The sequence below is a fragment of the Salvelinus namaycush genome, chromosome 31 (assembly GCF_016432855.1).
Source record: "Salvelinus namaycush isolate Seneca chromosome 31, SaNama_1.0, whole genome shotgun sequence".
In the NCBI taxonomy this organism is placed as follows: domain Eukaryota; kingdom Metazoa; phylum Chordata; class Actinopteri; order Salmoniformes; family Salmonidae; genus Salvelinus; species Salvelinus namaycush.
This window is the reverse complement of record NC_052337.1, coordinates 44,133,764-44,155,779: the sequence shown is the minus strand read 5'-3', so window position 1 is coordinate 44,155,779 and position 22,016 is coordinate 44,133,764. Positions and strand designations below refer to the sequence as shown.

General features: G+C 42.3%; 1 protein-coding gene across 2 annotated transcripts in view; it reads left to right on the top strand.

The window, feature by feature from the left end:
* LOC120026443 (endoplasmic reticulum metallopeptidase 1-like) overlaps positions 1-22,016 on the top strand; it is a 56,655-nt gene that overhangs the window by 28,662 nt on the left and 5,977 nt on the right. For both annotated transcript variants that reach the window (XM_038971305.1, XM_038971306.1), the window contains 7 exons: positions 15,431-15,643; positions 16,024-16,147; positions 16,438-16,597; positions 18,551-18,725; positions 19,478-19,665; positions 19,807-19,959; positions 20,175-20,365. In XM_038971305.1, coding sequence (XP_038827233.1) covers positions 15,431-15,643; positions 16,024-16,147; positions 16,438-16,597; positions 18,551-18,725; positions 19,478-19,665; positions 19,807-19,959; positions 20,175-20,365 — 1,204 coding nt within the window. The remainder of the gene's footprint in view (positions 1-15,430; positions 15,644-16,023; positions 16,148-16,437; positions 16,598-18,550; positions 18,726-19,477; positions 19,666-19,806; positions 19,960-20,174; positions 20,366-22,016) is intronic.

The following is a 22,016-nucleotide window of genomic DNA, read 5'->3' as shown; positions in this document are numbered from 1 at the left end:
GGGGATATTAGATTGCTATGTCAATCTACCATCCCTCATAGTACAAAAATTGACCTATTCTGTGCAAAAAAATAAATATTCCAAACATAGTCTGGGACAGTTGTGGGATGCGATAGATCCCAAATGAATACAACCACTAGCATAAAAAAAAAAAAAACGTTTTTAGGCAATGAGGCTGACGCAACAGATCAGAACGTTTACCTGAAAATGTTGATAAACTACTAAGCTATTTCTTTACATTATAAGTGCAGCAATGTGCACACGACAGTAGGCTATAAGAGCAAATGTTCCAAAATATAAGCAATTAGCGGGAAAACACCATTCTCAAAAGTGACTGCAAATGTGATTTATGCATGCAATGCTTTTATTATAAAAGGTGCAATTTAGCTTCCCCAAACTTGAAACTCACGCGCTGCATGCCAGTTAGGCTCTACACCTGTTGTAAAGCGGATTAATGTGCTTAATTTTAAGAAGTGATTTGGCCACTTTAGTTGTAATACAAACCTTATCAAAACATATAGGCCTATGGGCTAGACTACATGAGGTGTGCGACTAGGATTTGAAAAAGTTACTAAAAAAGGCATGCGCTGTTTCTTACTGAACACCAACTGGGCATCATTCACAAGTGATAGGCTAATAATATATAGGCTAATTCTTGATTTGATCTTATCTTTACATATACTAAATAATATATGTGTGAAAATTTGATTTAGAATGGACCATTATCATGCACTTGACTCGAAGCAGGGGGAAAAAATACATGTCATCTATGCATTAAATAGCGAATGGAGGACGCTTTTCCCGTGGTCCATTTTCATGCCAGCCAGGTAGGCTATACTCCTGTTGTAAAGAGAAGCAATGTGCTTTAATATTAGAAAAGTTGATAAATAAATATAGTTATAAATATAGTTGGCCTAGCCTAATAACTGTTTTTAAGAGGCCATCACTCTGTTTTTTCACTGAATTTCGTAGCCTATATAAATATTGCGTAACATGCGCTGCTGAGTACCAGACAGTTAGCAAGTTTGGTAGACTACTAATGACCATCAGCAATTACCATGACTAAACCGTCATGTGGAATTTGACTGCCGTCATGACTCGTGGCCGCCGATGTGGCAGTAATACGGTCACCTTAACAACTTTACACCTCCCATAACCTTCCGTCCTTCTCTCCTCTTTGTGCTCCGACGCACAGCTCAGGCCAGACAGACAGAAAGAAAGATCAGTACAAAGCACTTACCTCATTATCACCAATGGAATTCCCACACTAGCCATGGGTTTAAAATGACCCCCTATTCCATATATAGTGCACTAATTATGACCAGGGCCCATAGGGCTTTATATAGGGAATACGACGACGGTGGTGGTGGTGAGGAGGAGCTCCACGGAGCCTTCGTGTCTAGAAGTAATTTAGCCATTCATTGTAGCCAATTGTGCTCTGTAGAGTTGCCGTTTTCTTGTGCCAATTTAACTCGTGACATTCCTGGATTACTCATTGTACTAATAAAAGTCAGATTTAATCAACAAATAAGATTTTTTTAAAGGTTAAGGGTACCTGGCTGTGCTGGCAAAATCACTACATATCCCATCGAGCCAAGCAGGGATAAGCTGCCCGTTGTCACAGTTCCAAGACCAGTCAGAGACATCTAGCTAACCCTACGCCAATGACGCCGGTGAATCTCAAAACTGAACTTGGATCCACGTTAAGTAGCAATGATATCCTTTGCCACCTTTGTTTTACCACGACAGATACCTCGAAGCATTCTTGACTATTCAACAAAACAAGAAATTAAACATTTCTTAGTTACATGATTATATAACTATCAAATAAGTTTTAAAGTTGAGGGTGCAGTATTTAAGAAATTTGGCAATGAGGACGAAAGCTAGCATAGTTCAACTAGCCAGCTAATTTAGCCAGGGAAAACCGGGAAAACATGCTGGGCTCACATGCGCAATAGGCTAATTCAGGACACAGATTGTAGTTTTTATGCCCTGATATCAGGAGCTGGTAGCTAACAGTTGAATAAAAAAATTCAGAGAGCAAAACGAATACATCAGATGACAAATATTTAAGGAGAGAGAATCGGAGTTGTGATGCTGTGAAGCAGGGTGGTTGTCTGAAAGGAGCCTCCTGATAAAACCCTCCCAATTTCCTCAAAGTTCGATAGAATAGTTAATTTAGTATAATTGTTTTTGAGGGAAAAGTTACTTTTTTTATTTGTTTTATCGTCTGCGTTTAAAAAAAATCAGCTTCAACGCGTATACATAGCATGATCGCTAGCGCAGCGGCTAACAGGGATAGCTCTGTTAGCACTTCAGCAAGCATGATGTTGAAAGGGCAGAACATAGAACCCAGCTCGTTGTCGGCCTTGCAATTATCCCTACAGAAGGCCATGGAAGAAATGGCTGTAGTCAGCACCATTCTTGAATCGGATGTCTCTCAGGTAAAGCAATCTCAGATGGATATGCAAGAAGATGTATCGGTCATATTACAGAGGCTCGATGAGGCAGTGGGTCGGATATCAACGGTGGAGGACGATAATGACCGGCTGATCAAGAAAGCTGAGAAGAACGCCAAACTTTATGAGGATCTCCACAGAACCATGCAGGACGCAGCTAACCGAGACAGGCACCTCATTTTAAGACTTTTAGTAGTCAAGTAGGGTCTGGAGGATGGCAAGCTGAGGAATGCGTGAGACAAATAATCTTGAAGGCTCTGGGGGTGGATTTGGTAGAACCTGAGCTTCAACGAGTCCACGGTTCCCTTGCACCAAATACCACACGAGAATCAGCCGCCCATACTGATCATCATCCGCTTTCTCAGGGGTCTGGAGAGAAAGAGTGCTGGCCTCTGCGAAGGGAATGTATCGGGAGAAGAGAGAGGTGGCTTGGAAGGGCTGCAAGCTATCATTCTTTCCCGATATGATCAAGGAGCCGGCGGATAAATTGAGGCTGCATGAGTACATTTCACACTCTCCTCGGTTACAAGCGGTCTCTCGCAGACCAAGTGGAGGAGGGCTTTTTTCTTCAAGTAGAAAAACAAAGGGAGAGGGTGTGGTGTTTTTTTTTTTTAAGGGGTGGATCAGCTTAATATTGCGGAAAGAATGTTGCTTCCATCAATGTAATTGTCTGCATCATTTCCAATCCCCCACATATATTTTTTGTAAATATATATATATCCGTACACGCATGCATACATATACACATATAAACATATGTAACGGATGTGAAATGGCTAGCTAGTTAGCGGTGGTGCGCGCTAATAGCCTTTCAATCGGTGACGTCACTTGCCCTGAGACCTTGAAGTAGTGGTTCCCCTTGCTCTGCAAGGGCCGCGGCCTTTGTGGAGCGATGGGTAACGATGCTTCGTGGGTGACTGTTGTTGATGTGTGCAGAGGGTCCCTGGTTCACGTCGGGGCGAGGGGACGGACTAAAGTTAAACTGTTACACATACCTATATAGATATATATACTTTTTTAAAGAATATACCTTTATTATTATTCCCTGCAAACCCTACCACCGATCCCCCAATTGGAGTAAACTAATAAACACTTCGGCTTTTACCTTCAATTTATACATCTTATACACATTTTACAGACACAGTCTACTTTACAATAGTTCTCTCTTGTTTGTTCTTAGTCCTTCCTCTATTTCTGATGTCCATCCAGTTTGATTTCTATTTGTAACTTTGCTATTTCACAAAAGTTCCGAACCTATATACATTTTACAGATCCCGTATGTTTTACATTGTTTATCTTGTTATTAGTCACACCCTTCAGCTCCATTCAACCCCTCCCATCTATCTCTCAACATCATCCATTTCGGGTTTCTATTTGCCATATATTTTTCAACTGTGCTGTGATGCTTCACAAAATAATTGAAACTTTCTATTCTCATAGCTTCTACAGATTGTAAATTAAAAATAAACATTTTTGCTAAAATAATTATTATATTATTGATTGATTGACGATGGCTTTTCAAATCGCCCAGTATTGCTATCTGTAGCGTTAGTTCTAGGCAAATGTTGCAATTCTTCAGCAATTCCTGGACCTGTGACCAAAAATGAGCTATATATGGACAATACCAAAGTAAATGATCTAATGACTCTGCCTCCTCACAAGAGAATCTGCAGAGCTGGGAAGATTGTATCCCCCATATATATAACATTCTATTAGTTGCAAGAATTTTGTTCAGTAATTTAAATTGAAAAATTCGAAGTTTTGAATCCGGCGTTGTTTTGCGTATCAATTCATAAACCATGTGCCATGGAATGGGTACATCGAAAATCTCTTCCGAAATTATTTTGCAATTTATATGGCACAGCTGTCAGTTTTTTGTTCCTTAAAATGAAATTGGTATATGTTTTTATTTATCACACTTTTCTTTAACCATTTATGTTCTTTAATACAGGGCCGACATACAGTGGGGCATAAAAGTATTTAGTCAGCCACCAATTGTGCAAGTTCTCCCACTTAAAAAGATGAGAGAGGCCTGTAATTTTCATCATAGGTACACTTCAACTATGACAGACAAAATGAGGGAAAAAAATCCAGAAAATCACATTGTAGGATTTTTTATGAATTTATTTGCAAATTATGGTGGAAAATAAGTATTTGGTCACCTACAAACAAGCAAGATTTCTGGCTCTCACAGACCTGTAACTTCTTCTTTAAGAGGCTCCTCTGTCCTCCACTCGTTACCTGTATTAATAGTACCTGTTTGAACTTGTTATCAGTATAAAAGACCTTTCCATGGTAGCAAGATCTTATCTATTTTTGCTAACTTTCTATAAAAATTTATAAGAGTGAGATAATTTCTTTCTTTTGGGATTTGTATACCGAGTATGTCCACATCTCCGTCAGATCATTTAATTGGTAAACTACATGGTAATGTAAAATTTGCATTTTTTAGTGATCCAATACGTAAAATAGTACACTTATCATAATTTGGTTTTAATCCAGAGAGGATAGCAAAAGTATCTAGATCCTCTATGAGGCCGTGGAGAGACTCTAATTGTGGTTTTAAAAGAAAACATGAATCATCAGCGTACAATGACACCTTAGTTTTTAAGCCACGGATTTCTAATCCCTTAATATTATTGTTTGATCTAATCTTAACAGCTAACATTTTCGATGGCAATAATAAATAGATATGCCAATAGTGGACAACCTTGTTTTACTCCTCTAGATAGTTTAAAACTTTCTGAGATGTAGCCATTATTTAAGATTTTACACCTATGGTTACTATACATAACTTTAACCCATTTTATAAGAGATTCCCCAAAATTGAAATATTCTAGGCATTTATATATAAACTCTAGTCGTACTTTATCAAAAGCCTTTTCAAAATCAGCTATGAAAACCAGGCCTGGTGTCCCCGATATTTCATAGCATTCTATTGTTTCCAGTACTTGTCTTATATTATCTCCAATGTATCGTCCATGTAAAAAAAACTGTCTGATTAGGATGAATAATATCTGACAATACTTTTTTAATTCTATGCGCCAAGCATTTTGCTAGGATTTTTGCATCACAACACTGAAGTGTAAGAGGTCTCCAATTTTTTTAATGGACTGGATCTTTATATTTACCACTTGGGTCCTGTTTCAGTAATAATGATATCAGACCTTCTTGTTGCGTGTCTGATAATCTACCATTTATATAGGAGTGGTTAAAACATGCTAATAATGGTCCTTTGAGTATATCAAAAAAAGTTTTGTATACTTCCACTGGTATGCCATCCAGCCCTGGAGTTTTCCCATCCTTAAAGGCCCCAATTGCATCAAGCAGTTCCTCCTCTGTAATTTGGCCTTCACATGAATCTTTCTGTACAGATGTTAATTTTACATTATTATTAGGGAAAAAATCCTTTTTTTTTTTTTTTTTAAATACTAGTTTCAGTTAGTGGAGATGGAGGAGCCTGAAATGAAAACATATTCTTAAAGTACTTTACTTCCTCTTTCAAAATATAATTTGGTGAATCATGCGTGACTCCATCATTTGTAACAAGTTTTAATACATTTTTTTGGTAGCATTTCTATATTGAAGATTGAAAAAGAATTTTGTGCATTTTTCCCCATAATCCATCCAGTTCGCTTTATTTTTATAATATATTACACTGGATCTTTCTTGAATAAGTTCCTCCATTTCTTTTTGTTTTTCCTCTAACTTATTCTGTGCCTCTATGGTACCGTTTTTATTACTATCTAACTGTACTGTTAGTCCTTCAATTTCCTTTGTTAATATGGACTGTTTTGATATAAATTGCTTTTGTTTTATAGATGAGTACTGAATTGCATGGCCTCTAAAGACACACTTAAAAGTGTCCCATACAATACGGGGATCTGCTGTACCTATGTTATGTCTGAAAATGTCAGTTCTAAATTCTTCTGTCCTAGTTCTAAACAATTTATCATCTAGTAGGCTTTGATTAAATTTCCAATATCCTCGCCCACGTGGAAATTCTGTAAGAGTAATATACACTGCTCAAAAAAATAAAGGGAACACTTAAACAACACAATGTAACTCCAAGTCAATCACACTTCTGTGAAATCAAACTGTCCAATTAGGAAGCAACACTGATTGACAATAAATTTCACATGCTGTTGTGCAAATGGAATAGACAAAAGGTGGAAATTATAGGCAATTAGCAAGACACCCCCAAAAAAGGAGTGATTCTGCAGGTGGTGACCACAGACCACTTCTCAGTTCCTATGCTTCCTGGCTGATGTTTTGGTCACTTTTGAATGCTGGCGGTGCTCTCACTCTAGTGGTAGCATGAGACGGAGTCTACAACCCACACAAGTGGCTCAGGTAGTGCAGTTCATCCAGGATGGCACATCAATGCGAGCTGTGGCAAGAAGGTTTGCTGTGTCTGTCAGCGTAGTGTCCAGAGCATGGAGGCGCTACCAGGAGACAGGCTAGTACATCAGGAGATGTGGAGGAGGCCGTAGGAGGGCAACAACCCAGCAGCAGGACCGCTACCTCCGCCTTTGTGCCAGGAGGTGCACTGCCAGAGCCCTGCAAAATGACCTCCAGCAGGCCACAAATGTGCATGTGTCTGCTCAAACGGTCAGAAACAGACTCCATGAGGGTGGTATGAGGGCCCGACGTCCACAGGTGGGGGTTGTGCTTACAGCCCAGCACCGTGCAGGACGTTTGGCATTTGCCAGAGAACACCAAGATTGGCAAATTCGCCACTGGCGCCCTGTGCCCTTCACAGATGAAAGCAGGTTCACACTGAGCACATGAGCACATGTGACAGACGTGACAGAGTCTGGAGACGCCGTGGAGAACGTTCTGCTGCCTGCAACATCCTCCAGCATGACCGGTTTGGCGGTGGGTCAGTCATGGTGTGGGTTGGCATTTCATTGTGGGGCCGCACAGCCCTCCATGTGCTCGCCAGAGGTAGCCTGACTGCCATTAGGTACCGAGATGAGATCCTCAGACCCCTTGTGAGACCATATGCTGACACATGCACATTTGTGGCCTGCTGGAGGTCATTTTGCAGGGCGCTGGCAGTGCACCTCCTTGCACAAAGGCGGAGGTAGCGGTCCTGCTGCTGGGTTGTTGCCCTCCTACGGCCTCCTCCACGTCTCCTGATGTACTGGCCTGTCTCCTGGTAGCGCCTCCATGCTCTGGACACTACGCTGACAGACACAGCAAACCTTTTTGCCACAGCTCGCATTGATGTGCCATCCTGGATGAACTGCACTACCTGAGCCACTTGTGTGGGTTGTAGACTCCGTCTCATGCTACCACTAGAGTGAGAGCACCGCCAGCATTCAAAAGTGACCAAAACATCAGCCAGGAAGCATAGGAACTGAGAAGTGGTCTGTGGTCACCACCTGCAGAATCACTCCTTTTTTGGGGGTGTCTTGCTAATTGCCTATAATTTCCACCTTTTGTCTATTCCATTTGCACAACAGCATGTGAAATTTATTGTCAATCAGTGTTGCTTCCTAAGTGGACAGTTTGATTTCACAGAAGTGTGATTGACTTGGAGTTACATTGTGTTGTTTAAGTGTTCCCTTTATTTTTTTGAGCAGTGTATATGCCAATTATGTGATGATCCGACCGCATTCTGTCCCCTATCAACACTTTTTAAACTTTTGGTGCCAGAGAGAATGGCATAAGAAAGTAGTCAAGACGACTAGCTTGATTAAGCCTCCGCCATGTATATTTCACTAGGTCAGGGTATTTAAGTCTCCATATATCCACTAATTCCAATATATCCATGACATTCATGATTTCCTTAAGTGCCTGAGGGTGATAGTTTGTAGTGGGATTTCCTTTCCGGTCCATAGAGGTATTTAAGACCGTATTAAAATCTCCCTCCATAATAATAGAGTCTACTGTTGCTTGTAGAGTTGATAAATTCTTCTATATATTTTCAAAGAAGCTTGGATCATCATTATTCGGACCGTATAGGTTAATAAGCCATATCTGTTTATTGTCCAATATCATATTTAAAATAATCCATCTACCTTGAGGATCTGTTTGGACAATTTGCACATTTGGATCAAAATTATTGTTAATTAAAACCATCACCCCTTTTGAATTTCTTTGCCCATGGGAGAAATATATTTTGCAGGTATTTCATATCTTATTTTCAAGCAAAAACATGGTGTTGCAATTTTGGTACATAAATTGAATTTTGTCATGTTAAAGCAACATAAGTATGAGGAAGAAAGAATGATTTGTGTTGAGGCTCTGGTAAATGGTAATAAGGTTATGTGTAATATTTAAGCACCAAACAAGGAGGATCCTGGGTTTTTCCATGAGGTTAACCTCAACTGTCGCGGGACAGTTGAGCTAACATGCACTAATATGATTAGCATGACATTGTAAGTAAAAAGAACATTTCCCAGGACATAGACAAGTCTTATATGGGCAGAAAGCTTAAATTCTTGTTAATCTAACTGTACTGTCCAATTTACACCAGCTATTACAGTGAAAAAATACCATACTATTGTTTGAGGAGAGTGCACAAAAAAAAAACTTATCACGGCAACTGGTTTGACATTCACCTCTGAAGGTAAATAATGTACTTACATTCAGTAATATTGCTCTGATTGGTCATCCTGAGGGTCCCAGAGATAAAATGTAGCATAGGTAAAATCAATTTTTATATTCAAATGTAGGAAATGGGTTCTACAGTTTGAACCCCTGCTGTGTTTTTTAAAAGATTTGGGTATGTCGTCTTAAGCGAAAATTGGGGGGGAAAAGGGTCAGATCCTTAAGAGGTTGGTGTATCGCTGCTCTGTTCCTTGTTACAGCTTTAGAATAAGTAGCTTTATCAAAGATACCATCTTGAACCTGGTTAAAGTCTCCCGCCACCACTGTATTTCCAACAATGATTTCTCTCATAACCTTAATGAGGGATCTGGTAGACGTATGGAGACTTCCTTCTCTCAATCCTAGAGAGAAGGAATATTAATTTTATTCACATAACCATAAATATCATTCCAGGATAGATTACTTCCCAATTTCCAAGAGTATGACTAAAGAGGTGATAGATTGTAAAATAGGGGTTATTACTTTGACTGACCACGCAATAGTGGAATTATGTATAGCAGTGCTGATATGTCTAAGAAAAGCATTAGATCGAGGATGAATTCATCCTTATTCTAAAACTAAACATTTAATCTTAAGTGGGGTTTTTTCAGACAAACATTGGTTCCACTGATAAATGAGTACAGTGTGGGAGGCCTCTAAAGTTTGTTAGGGGCAAAATAATAGCACACACCAGTAGAAAGAAAGGGACAAATTAAAGAGTTGGAAAAAGAGTTATCCAAGAAAAGTCTGTGATCTGAAGTTTCAATTACATGAGATCTTTAACAAAAAAGGCTGAGTATGCAATGTTTCGGCAGAGGACCAACTTTTATGAAAAAGCAGGTTACATTTTGGCTAGAAAATGTAAACAAAAAGATTCCAGTTTTGTAATACCAGCTATCAAAAATGAAAGTGGGGAGGTACTGACTGGTACAAAATATATTGACAATGTGTTATTCAATGCTTTATAAGTCTGAATGTAACTTAGATGCAGTTAATTTGAATGCCTTTTAAAAAAAATTAAAAAAAATAGCTTCTGGGGGTGTCCCCAAATCAAATAGAAGATTTGGATGCTCCTATATTAGAATCTGAGATAACAGCCATCATCTCAACGAAGTCTGGAAAGTCACCAGGATTAGACGGCTTCCCGGTTAAGTATTATAAGGGGAATATTATTGACGTATTAGCCCATATATTAACACGGGTGTGCGCAGCAGCTCTGGGACTTGAGCAGCTACCTGACACTTTTACTAAGGCACTCATTTCATTCATTCTCAAGAAGGATAGAGACCCCACTGACCCAGGGAGTTTTCGCCCTATCAGTTTAATCAGAGTTAATTTGTAAGGGGCTCTCCAAAGTACTAGCCATGAGGCTGGAGAAGGTTCTACCTCATATGATTCACACATATCAGGTGGGATTTGTAAAAAGTAGAACTTCCACAGACAATCTTAGACGTTTGCTTCACCTCGTGGCTGAGTCAAAAAGAGGATACTCAGCTGGCAGCTCTTGCGGAGAAGGCAGAAGGCATTCGATAGGGTGGAGTGAGGCTTTTTGACATATACCGTTCAAGTTTGGCTTTGGCCCTGGATTTGTCAAGTGGGTTAAGGTATTATACTCCAATCCAGAGCAGCAGTCCTTACAAATGGTATGGTCTCTTCCTTTTTTAATTTGTCAAGGGGAACCCAGCAGGGTAGTCCTCTCTCGCCTCTCCTTTTTACTCTTTTTGGAGCACTTGGCAGCAGCAAACAGAACTGCTTCAGGAATCAAAGGAGTGATGGGAGGTGCCAGAGAGCACAAGCTGTTTTATATGCTGACAACATATTGTTACTTATAAGGGAACTGGCCACATCGATCCCTCAGGTTTTTAACACAATTGACACATTCTCACAGATATCTGGTTATAACATTAATTGGCAGAAGTCAGAGGCTATGCCTGTATCCAAATGTTATCCTCCTGTTGCAATTGCTTAATTTCCATTCAAATGGATGCCATCAGGGATGAAATACCTAGGTATAAGACTGAGCAACGAACTACAGAATATCATGCAAATTAATGATGCCACTACTACAAAAAATAAATAATAATCTTGATAAATGGAGGTTGCTTAATCTTACTTTATAGGGCAAAATAAATACTGTTAAAATAGGTGTGGCACCACAGTTCAATGATGTGTCTATGATGCTGCCTGTGACCATTTCTTCCTTACTATTTAAGCAATACAATCAAATGATTAAGGATTACCTTTGGGAAGGGAAAACCCCCAGAATAAATGTGAACAAGTTATATGCTCCAAGGGATAGAGGAGGACTAGCATTATCCAATGTAGAACTATATAACATATCATATGACGTAGCCAAATTGGCCAGACACTGGGGCAATTGTGATTTCCATTTGGGATGGACTCAGATTGAGAGGTCTATCACGGCCACGTTTAGACCTATTGAGACCTTATCACGGAAAAAATATTCAGAGGCCGCAAAACTGAAGAGGCTAGCCCAATCCTACGACATTCCCAAGAGGTATGGGTTAAGATTCGTAAGATGCTTGGAATTTCCCAGTAGAAACAAAAATATTCTTCCATATGGCACAACTCAAATCAAATTTCATTGGTTACATACACGTTTGGCAGATGTTATTGCGGGTGTAGCGAAATGCTTGTGTTTCTAGCCCCAACAGTGCACTAATATCTAACAAGTAATATCTAACAATTTCACAACAATACACACAATCTAAAGTAAAGGAATGGAATTAAGAATATATCAATATTTGGTCGAGCAATGTCGGAGTGGCATAGACTAAAATACAGTATAATAGAACACAGTATATACATATGAGATGAGTAATGCAAAATATGTAAATATTATTAAAGTGACTAGTGTTCCATTATTAAAGTGGCCAGTGATTTCAAGTCTATGTATATAGGCAGCAGCCTCTAACGTGCTAGTGATGGCTATTTAACAGTCTGATGGCCTTGAGATAGAAGCTGTTTTTCAGTCACTCTGTCCCAGCTTTGATGCACCTGTACTGACCTCACCTTCTGGATGATAGCGGGGTGAACAGGCAGTGGCTTGGGTGGTTGTTGTCCTTGATGAACTTTTTGGCCTTCCTGTGACATCGGGTGCTTTAGGTGACTGGGTAGTTTGCCCCCAGTGATGCGTTGGGCAGACCACACCACCCTTTGGAGAGTCCTGTGGTTGCGGGCGGGGCAGTTACCGTACCAGGCGGTGATACAGCCGTACAGGATGCTCTCAATTGGGCCTATGTAAAAGTTTTAGGTGCCAAGCCAAATATCTTCAGCCTCCTGAAGTTGAAGAGGCTCTGTTGCGCCTTCTTTGCGCCTTCTTCACCACACTGTCTGCGTGGGTGTACCATTTCAGTTTGCCAGTGACGTGTACGCCAAGGAACTTGAAGCTTTCCACCTTCTCCACTGCGGTTCCGGCGATGTGGATTGGGGGGTGCTAACCTCTGCTGTTTCCTGATATCCACGATCAGCTCCTTTGTTTTTGCCAGGGTTAACACGCTTAAATGTCTTACTCACATCGGCTACGGAGAAGGAGAGGCCACAGTCCTTGGTAGCTGGCCGCATCGGTGGCACTGTGTTATCCTCAAAGCGGGCGAAAAAGGTGTTTAGCTTATCCGAAAGAAAGACGTCGGTGTCCGCGACGTGGCTCGGTTTCCTTTTGTTGTTTGTGATTGTCTGTAGACCCTGCCACATACGTCTCGTGTCTGAGCTGTTGAATTGCGACTCCACTGTGTCTCTGTACTGATTTTTTTTGCCTGTTTGATTGTCATACGTTGGAAATAACTACACTGTTTGTATTCGGCCATATTCCCAGTCACCTTGCAATTTTTAAATGCGGTGGTTTGTGCTTTCAGTTTTGCACGAATGATGCAATCTAGGTTTTAATAGTCACAGTGGGTACAACATCTCCTATGCATTACCAGATAAACTCAGTCACCGTATCAATGTTATTCTAAGAGGCTACCCGGAACATATCAAATTTTATTAGTCACATGCGCCGAATACAACCTTACAGTGAAATGCTTACTTACGAGCCCCTAACCGACAGTGCCGTTTCAAAAAATATGAATAAGAGATAAAAGTAACAAGTAATTTAAAGAGGAGCAGTAAAAAATAACAATATATACAGGGGCGTGCCAGTACAGAGTCAATGTGCGGGTGTGGGGGCACCGGTTATTTGAGGTAGTAGGTAGAGTTAATTAAAGTGGCAATGCATAGATGACAGCAGAGAGTGGCAGGGGTGTGTGGGGGGGGGCAATGTGAATAGTCTGGGTAGCCTTTGGCTAGATGTTCAGGAGTCTTTTGGCTTGGGGCTAGAAGCTGTTTAGAAGCCTCTTGGACCTAGACTTGGCTCTCTGGTACCGCTTGACATGTGGTAGCAGAGAGAACAGTCCATGACTAGGGTGGCTGGAGTGTTCGACAATTTTCAGGGCCTTCCTCTGACACCGCCTGGTATGGATGTCCTGGATGGCAGGAAACTTGTCCCCAGTGATGTACTGGGCCGTTCGCACTACCCTCTATAGTGCTTTGCGGTCGGAGGCCGAGCAGTTGCCATACCAGGCAGTGATGCAACCAGTCAGGATGCTCTTGATGGTGCAGCTGTAGAACCTTTTGAGGATCTGAGGACGCATGCCAACTCTTCTCAGTGTCCTGAGGGGAAATAGGTTTTGTATCTCAGTCCGCGTGATCAAAATAATGTTGAAGCATGGATTTCGATTGGTCAGATCCACATTGAATAGTCTGTAGCACGGGTACTTCCTGTTTGAGTTTCTGCCTATAGGAAGGGAGGAGCAAAATGGAGTCGTGATCAGATTTGCCGAAGGGAGGGCGGGGGAGGGCCTTGTAGGCTTTTCAAAAAGTTGAGTAGCAGTGGTCCAATGTTTTGTCAGAGCGAGTGCTACAGTCAATGTGTTGGTAGAACTTCGGTAGCGTTCTCCTCAGAAAAGGACGGTTCCATCAGTCTGACACGCTCTCCAACCATACTCGGGGCGTGGCTACTTACTTATGAACAGTTTAAAGGAGATAGATACTCTTATACCTCCTAAAATCACATGCATATCTTAACAAAAATACTTTCATTTTTCATATTATATGCGCAACGTATTGGATGGAAACTTGACAAAGGGGATATACTTTCCAACTTACAGTATTTCGTCCATAGAGTTTTTAATGTCATCACAAAATGAAAAGCAATATTACATTAGTTTTCAATAGCTCCTCACTGACCGTTCCCCACATTTTTATGTTAGAATTATTGTCCTCACAGGACAGTCTTGACACTATGCATTCGGGCAAGTAGCGTTCTCCTGGCATCCGCCAAACCCAGATTCGTCCGTCGGACTGCCAGATGGTGAAGCGTGATTCATCACTCCAGAGAATGTGTTTCCACTGCTCCAGAGTCCAATGGCGGCAAGCTTTACACCACTCCAGCTGAAGTTTTGCATTGCGCTTGGTGATCTTAGGCTTGTGTGCGGCTTCTCAGCCATGGAAACCCAATTCATGAAGCTCCCGACGAACAATTCTTGTGCTGACATTGCTTCCCGAGGCAGTTTGGAACTCGGTAGTGAGTGTTGCAACCAAGGACAGACGATTTTTACGCACTTCAGCACTCAGTGGGCCCGTTCTGTGAGCTTGTGTGGCCTACCACTTCACGGCTGGTTCATTGTTGCTCCTAGATGTTTCCACTTCACAATAACAGCACTTACAGTTGACTTGGGCAGCTCTAGCAGGAAAGCAATTTGACGAACTGACTTGTTGGAAAGGTAGCATCCAATGACGGTGCTACATCGAAAGTCACTGAGCTCTTCAGTAAGGCCATTCTACTGCCAATGTTTGTCTATGGACATTGCATAGCTGTGTGCTTGATTTTATACACCTGTCAGCAACGGGTATGGCTGAAATAGACAAATCTACTAATTTGAAGGGGTGTCCACATACTTTTGTATATATAGTGTATCTCTGCCTTTGTATTGTTGGCCTATTTGTTTAGGGGTGTTGTTGTCTTTGCATAGAATGCAACACATTCATGTATCTCATCCTCCCACTGATCCCTCTGTCTATTTAATGATTGATATATTGCGTTGCTTTGCTGTTTGTTTAATGATTGATATATTGCATTGTGTTTGCTTAGCAAATGCTTTTATTGAAAGCAATTGCTCGACTAATTATACCAGTGAATCCCTACAGCCATTCAGGCTGTTGCCTTCTAAAGGGCACATGGGCAGTATAATCCAGATGGGATTTGAACAGACGAAACCCTCTGAACCATTGTTCATTTATTAAACTGCTTATCCAAATTGCCCTCACACAAATAAATCAAATGTATTAGATACATTACCTCATCGTATCCCTAGGTGACAACATCCTGGCAGTACTGAAGCACCTGGTCATGTCTAAGGAGCTGGCGGACCCGTCCGAGTATGCCCATGGCAACATGGTGTTCTTTGACCTGCTTGGCATGGTGGTGGTGGCGTACCCGGAACATGTTGGCACCATCATCAACTACACGACTGCCATAGCAACCTTCCTCTACCTGTTGAAGAAGTGCCTCCATCCCAGCAACGTGGGTAAGTGGTATCATGAGCATATTTTGACATTTATTCATTCCTTTGTTTGCGTTTGTATTAAACGGATAGGGACCCGTGGAAAGGAAAGGTTGGAGGAGTGCGAGTCAGAAGGGCAGTGGTTCTGATTCGACGTGTTCCAGGTTCAGCGGCACTAAGCACATGACACTCTGCCCTCGAATGGGTGTTGTATGTTTGTGAAGGATGTTAATGTGGTCTAAGTGTCAGTGCAGAGCAGGTTGGTCTGGTTATGTAACCTGGGCACAGGGTCTTTTCTAGTGCGGAATAGCCAACTCCTATGGTCGTTCCATTTACAGTCTAGATCTTTTCTTCTGAAGTAGGTTAAAGCTGATGACGTCTGTATGTCCCGGTCTCTCTGCCAGGAGGTCGTTACGTGAAGGAGTTGGCATGTGCCACGGTGGCGGTCATCCTCAGCTGGTTGGTCACTCTGCTGACCGTGGTCTTTATAGCCTTTGTGGTGTCACTGATGGGACGATCCATGTTCTGGTAGTACCACTTGAAACACACATTTTCTTCAGGAAATGTACCTTTTCTAGTTTATTCTGTTTTTATTTAAAAACATTGAGATATTAATATTGAGTATAACAAGAACAGAAATATGGAAGTAGACTTATCAAATCAATATTTGTTCTGTATGTATATATTGGCTTGTCCCCACCACCCACTTCGGAGGACAATTCTAGAATTTTTTCAAAATAATGTTGAATCTTGTCATTACATATAGAAGTCAAGTCAATTTTGCATAAATATTGTATTTTCCATTGTCCTCTCTTTAGGTACAACAACTTCTACACCTGCATGTTTATGTACGGTTCTGCTGCCACTGGGATGATGGTCCTCTTCCACACACTTTCCAAGAACCTCTATGGGGTGAGCTGTGTGTGTGGGTGGGCGTGCGGTGCGTGGCCCACACTGGTCAAGAACCTCCTGTACGGGGTGAGCAGAGCATTCTGTCTACCTGTACATTCACAAGTGGCTTAAAGTTGAAACCACAGTAAGCTTTCCTCCCACTGGTCATAAACTGGTTGAATCAACGTTGTTTCAAAGTCATTTTCTCCGCGTTGTGACCTGGAATAGGTAGATTTAAACAACATTCTCCTCCTTGCAACATGACGGGGTCTCCCTAATGAGTACAGAATGATGCAGTATGCTGCAGTATTTACTAGCCTCAGAGGAGGAGAGCGTTATTCGGTGTGTGTGGTAAAAGGTATTCTCAGGAGGGTATTTAGAGTGTGCAGACATGCACAGTGGCTAGTAATAATGAAGTGGTTTTGAACTCTGAACAGCCTGTGAATTAGGCCTCTGTTAGTGCTCAGCTCATACATCTATAAGTGGAGCTGGGAGAGAGTGAGAGGTTGCCATGGCACGAGAGAGTGCAAGCAGGGGGAAACAAGAGAGTGCAAGCAGGGGGAAACAAGAGAGTGCAAGCAGGGGGAAACAAGAGAGTGCAAGCAGGGGGAAACAAGAGAGTGCAAGCAGGGGGAAACAAGAGAGTGCAAGCAGGGGGAAAGAGAGCGCGAGCATGGGGAAACAAGAGAGTGCGAGCAGGGGGAAACAAGAGAGTGCGAGCAGGGGGAAACAAGAGAGTGCGAGCAGGGGGAAACAAGAGAGTGCGAGCAGGGGGAAACAAGAGAGTGCAAGCAGGGGGAAACAAGAGAGTGCAAGCAGGGGGAAACAAGAGTGCGAGCAGGGGGAAACAAGAGAGTGCGAGCAGGGGGAAACAAGAGAGTGCGAGCAGGGGGAAACAAGAGAGTGCAAGCAGGGGGAAACAAGAGAGTGCAAGCAGGGGGAAACAAGAGAGTGCAAGCATGGGGAAAGAGAGCGCGAGCAGGGGGAAAGAGAGCGCGAGCAGGGGGAAAGAGAGCGCGAGCAGGGGGAAAGAGAGCGCGAGCATGGGGAAAGAGAGCGCGAGCATGGGGAAACAAGAGAATGCGAGCAGGGGGAAAGAGAGCGCGAGCATGGGGAAAGAGAGCGCGAGCATGGGGAAACAAGAGAATGCGAGCAGGGGGAAAGAGAGCGCGAGCATGGGGAAAGAGAGCGCGAGCATGGGGAAACAAGAGAATGCGAGCAGGGGGAAAGAGAGCGCAAGCAGGGGGAAAGAGAGCGCGAGCATGGGGAAAGAGAGCGCGAGCATGGGGAAAGAGAGCGCGAGCATGGGGAAAGAGAGCGCGAGCATGGGGAAAGAGAGCGCGAGCATGTGGAAAGAGAGCGCGAGCATGGGGAAAGAGAGCGCGAGCATGGGGAAAGAGAGCGCGAGCATGGGGAAAGAGAGCGCGAGCATGGGGAAAGAGAGCGCGAGCATGGGGAAAGAGAGCGCGAGCATGGGGAAAGAGAGCGCGAGCAACAGTCTTTATTTCACTTTTGTTTATTATCTACTTCACTTGCTTTGGCGATGTTGGCATGTTTCCCATTCCAGTAAAGCCCTTAAATTGAATTGAGAGAGCAGGGGGAAAGAGCAAGAGAGAGCAGGTGGAAAGAGCAAGAGAGAGCAGGTGGAGAGAACAGGTGGAAAGAGCGAGAGCGAGAGAGTCCCTCCCATCCCTCTCACTCTATCTAGACTGAAGTTCAGACACACTCCATCTCTCACATGTTCACTTTGCAAGGCCACAGTTGGGCTCCAGGGAGAACACAGCTCAAAACAAATGTTATTGATTTTATGTAGCTAAGAGGTGCAACTACCCCTGAGAATCAAGGAACATTGTATTGATATGAACTGAAATTGATGGGCCTTTTTTGGGAGAATAATATTTCAGCGGTTAAGTGGTGATAATGTGTTTGCCCTTAGTGACCTGTCTCTCTATGGTTTTCTCCTGCTATAGATGTCACCAGGGTTCTTCCATGCCCTTGTTGACCCCTCTCACTCCGTGTGTCTGTCTGTTCCTCCTCCAGGGTGCGCGTCGTCTGGAGGTGGGGGAGCTCTACTTTGACGTGAGCCTGCTGCTGTGGTGTGGCGCACTGGTTTACTTCACAGCTAACGGCCTCTGCTCTGCCTACGTCCCCATGCTCATGGTGGCCTTCCCTCTGGCCACCAAGCTGCTCCTCGCCAGGGAGTTCAAACTCCGAGGTCAAGAGACTTGAGTGGTCAAAACATTGTACCACACTGTACCTGGTTCTGTGTTACAGATTTATAACTTTTATTCGAATTTCTTTCCGATGAGGAAGTTCCTTTTCATGGAAAATAAATGGATACTGGTTAGTGTTGGATACTAGGGTTGGGTGATATTTGCAGTGTGCTACTCCAAATGTCTCGATATCCAATATGATCGTTTGGCGCCAATAATGGCCAAATAATTTTTTTGTACCGATTTACAATTTTATAGTCACATCCTCATTTAAATAATCTTTGTGTGGCAAAAAAAAATGAGGCTTAGTTAATTCATTTGGACTTCGTTGTCAACATATCGGTGCAGCCTAACTGATAAAAGGGCCGTTTTTATTTGTGAAGTTCAAACGGAGTATAGTATTTCTTCCACTTCACGATATATCGTCAATGTCAAATATCACGATATTCTATTTTAATCATATGTCGACCCAACCCTACTGGATACTGTTCATTGGTCCCATTGTTGTTATTATTAAGTGTGATGTTTAATCAGAAGGTATTTTTCAGTTCATTTTCACAGCTCAGCTGATGCATTGATGTGTCTAACCATTATTGTTTCTTTAAATGGAAAGGCAGGAATTGTTATTATTCTGGCTGTTAATATGTCCCTCCTGTCCTGCTTTGGTCCAGGTGTATCTGTGGATATCTCTGTGCTCTACCAGCTGGGTTAGAGTTAGTTCATGTAAATGTATCTCTCCTGTCTATATCTCCAGGTGCTTCGGTGAAGTACTCTGTGCTCTACCAGCTGGGTCTGGCTTTGCCCTACGTCCACTTCATGTTCCTGATCTGGTTGGTGTTTGAGGTCTTCACGCCCACCCTGGGAAGGAGCAACACATACCCTGCTGATGTGGTCCTGGCCACCATCGTCACCCTCACCATACTCTTCTTCTCCTCCTTCTTTGTCAGTACAGTTACTGTACCTCTTTAGCGAAAGATTAGAAACTCAACTTGTTTCAAGTGTCTCTTAGGAGCAAAATGTGATGACAGGTGTTTTTAAGCCTCTCTCTTTCTCATTTTCTCTCTGTTTCCTTCTCTCGTCTAGCTCCACTTTATCTATCTGGCCAGGTCTACTAAGTGGCTGTTGGCAGGTCTGGGAACAGTGTTTACTGTGTTTCTGTTGCTTGTATCCTGTGGTATGTTCTTCCCCTACACAGCAGACCCCTCTGGTCCACGCCCCAAACGGGTCTTCATCCAGGTGAGACCATCTGAGGCTCTTTCTGCTTACACACACACACACCTTGACTGATTTTTATTTCACCTTTTATTTATCCAGGCAAGTCAGTTAATAACAAATGTATTATTTGAATGAAATTCATGAATGGTTTATTTAGTTAGAAACAGATGCAAACACGTTGACACATTGAATAAACGATTATCTGATGCGGGGACCCCCCCCCCCCTCCCCAAAAGCACACCACTCGTATCGTCCATGGTCTGGACGGCCAGGTGGAGAGTAGAGACTCAGGTCTGTGGATCAACAGCTTTGACTACACTGGCATGCAGCACATCACGCCTATCATACCAGAGATCAATGATACCATCATGACCAATTGTCAGGAGGACAGGCCTTTCTGTGGCTACCCCTGGTTCCGATCTGATAAGTAAGTCACACCCACAGAATTAAATGGAACGTTTTTATAATTACAATACATTTGATGTGTTGTTGTATCTCCGTGACTCGTCTGCTCTGTTGTTTAAAGTTCTGTTGGCCATGATGGATCTTGTTTACGTCTTATGACTTGATGGTGCACTGTCCATGTAGTTAGGCGGATCATATCTTTCTTTGACTTGTTTTATATTGTTTGACATTGTATGTATGTTTCATACGTACCAAGATGTTCAAATAAACCTAAACTGAACCTGAACCTCGTAGAACGTACAGTGCCAGTCAACAGTTTGGACACACCTACTCATTCTTTAATTTAACCTATATTTAACTAGGCAAGTCAGTTTAGAACAAATTCTTATTTACAATGACGGCCGACACATTCAAGGGTTTTTCTTTATTTGTACTATTTTCGACATTGTAGAATAATAGTGAAGACATCAAAACTATGAAATAACACACATGGAATCATGTAGTAACCAAAAAAGTGTTAAACAAATTGAAATATATTTTCGATTCTTCAAAGTAGCCACCCTTTGCGTTAATGACAACTTTGTACACTCTTGGCATTCTCTCAACCAGCTTCGTGACGAATGTATTTCCAACAGTTCCCAAATATGCTGAGCACTTGTTGGCTGCTTTTCCTTCACTCTGCAGCCCTACTCATCCCAAACCATCTCAATTGGGTTGAGGTCAGGTGATTGTGGATGCCAGGTCATCTGATGCAGCACTCCATCACTCTCCTTGGTCAAATAGCCCTTACACAGCCTGGAGGTGTGTGTTGGGTCATTGTCCTGTTGAAAACAAATGATAGTTCCACTAAGAGCAAACCAGATGAGATTTCGTATCGCTGCAGAATGCTGTGGTAGCCATGCTGGTTAAGTGTGCCTTGAATTCTAAATAATTCACAGACAGTGTCACCAGCAAAGCACTATCACAACATCACACCTCCATGCTTCACTGTGGGAACCACACATGCAGAGATCATCCGTTCACCTATTCTGCATCTCACAAAGACAAATTTGGACTCATCAGACCAAAGGACAGATTTCCATTGGTCTAATGTACATTGCTTGTGCTTCTTGGCCCAAGCAAGTCTCTTCTTATTATTGGTGTCCTTGAGTAGTGGTTTCTTTGTAGCAATTAGACCATGAGGGCCTGATTCATGTAGTCTCCTCTGAACAGTTCATGTTGAGATGTGTCTGGGACTTGAACTCTGCAGCCAAAATAAATGCTTCACAATCTGAGGTGCAATCCTCTGCAGCAGAGGTAACTCTGGGTCTTCCTTTCCTGTGGCGGTCCTCATGAGAGCCAGTTTCATAGCGCTTGATGGTTTTTGCTGCATTTGAAACTGCATTTGAAGAAACTTTCAAAGTTCTTGAACTTTTCCGGATTGAATGACCTTCATGACTTAAAGTAATGATGGACTGTCATTTCTCTTTGCTTATTTGAGCTGTTCTTGCCATAATATGGACTTGGTCTTTTACCAAATAGGGCTATCTTCTGTATACCACCCCTACCTTGTCACAACACCTGATTGGTTCAAACGCATTAAGAAGGAAAGAAATGTCACAAATTAAGTTTTAACAAGGCACACCTGTTAACTTCTCTAGGATAGGGGGCAGCATTCGGAATTTTGGATGAAA